This window comes from Mus pahari, chromosome 20 (genome assembly GCF_900095145.1).
Source record: "Mus pahari chromosome 20, PAHARI_EIJ_v1.1, whole genome shotgun sequence".
NCBI lineage: Eukaryota > Metazoa > Chordata > Mammalia > Rodentia > Muridae > Mus > Mus pahari.
The window spans coordinates 33,022,418-33,023,799 of NC_034609.1; the positions used below are offsets into that span (position 1 = coordinate 33,022,418).

Sequence of the window (1,382 nt, forward strand, 5' to 3'; positions counted from 1 at the left end):
CTGGAACTCACTCTGTAGACCAGGCTGGCCTCGAACTCAGAAATCTGCCTGCCTCTGCCTCCCGAGTGCTGGGATTAAAGGCGTGCGCCACCACTGCCCGGCTCGTCTCCCATTTCTTTCCTTGTCTTCATGATTGAGCTTTTGCCATTGACTAGCGTTGCCAGGGTACTCAATGACAATTGTCACCTTTGTCACGGGGCATCTCACAGATGATTAGATGCTAAGTGTTCTTTTTCAGGAAGTCTTCCTTGATCCAGCTCCCTTCCTCTTTTTCTCTGCCCTAGAATTGACTTACAGGTAGTCTCCCATTAACCACTGCGAGTTGCTATTAATTGGATAGCATTTCCCTCCCAGACCAGCAGAGCAAGCAGCTTCCACCCTGCTCTCTAAACCAGTGCTGCTCAACCTCTGATGCTGCGGCCCTTTAGTACAGCTCCTCGTGTCGGGGTGACGCCCAACCATAAAATTATTCCATCGCTGCTTCAGAACTGTAACTTGCTACTGTCATGAATCATAATTTAAATATCTGATATGTGTCACCCAACGGGTCTGGACCCACAGGTTGTAAACCTCTGCTCTAAATGCCCCCAAAGGTTTCCTGGGGTTGTTAAAAGGTTCTTTCTGCTTCCAGGAGTACATCTCTGTCCCAGTGTTTCAGGGCTAGAATTCACAAGACCTTTCATAAAATTATGTTTATGAAACCATAAATCTAGCGCACATTCTCACTCTCCTCTTAGGTTGCCTCTGAAACCTTGGAGTCCAGCCTCACACGGGCATTCCCCATTCCCAGGATATCGGTTCTTTTATTTTGATGTCTGCAGCCGTTCTAAGTTGAAAAGAGGAACTGCCATGCTTGTGCCTCTAGCTGAGGACTCCCTCTGCCAACTTTAGTGTGATGGACATTTCTCCAGTAGCTTATCCAGGGTTCAGTTAATGTTCTGGATAGTTCTACAGGAAATACGAAGTAGAACAGGGAGGCAGAAATGTTTGAAGTTGAGGACCCAGGGACAGCTGGGTTATTTTGTTTTATGTAAAGGACAACCGCTTCGATTCTTGACTGCAGGTGTTCTTCTTCTCAGGGACTTTCCTCCCCACCCTGCGACTGGACAGTTTAACTTCCCTTCAGTCATCAGAGAGGGGCTTTGCCTGGATTGTCTCACAGGTCGTCTACTACCTTCTCGTCTGTTACTACGCCTTCATCCAGGTGAGCTGAGCATGTCAGATGTGCCAGCAGACAAATATATATATGGGCTAAGAAACCATATAAAACATACATATATATATATATTTATCTTGATATATATATATATATTTATCTTGATATATATATATCTTGATATATATATCTTGATATATATACATATATCTTGATATATATATAT

General features: G+C 44.3%; 1 protein-coding gene across 1 annotated transcript in view; it reads left to right on the plus strand.

Annotated features, from left to right (window-relative positions):
- The window catches only part of Pkd1l3 (polycystin 1 like 3, transient receptor potential channel interacting), a 62,698-nt gene that overhangs the window by 55,043 nt on the left and 6,273 nt on the right, over positions 1-1,382 (plus strand). Inside the window, exon 26 of the mRNA XM_029532414.1 lies at positions 1,080-1,204. Within this exon, the coding sequence (XP_029388274.1) occupies positions 1,080-1,204 (125 nt within the window). The remainder of the gene's footprint in view (positions 1-1,079; positions 1,205-1,382) is intronic.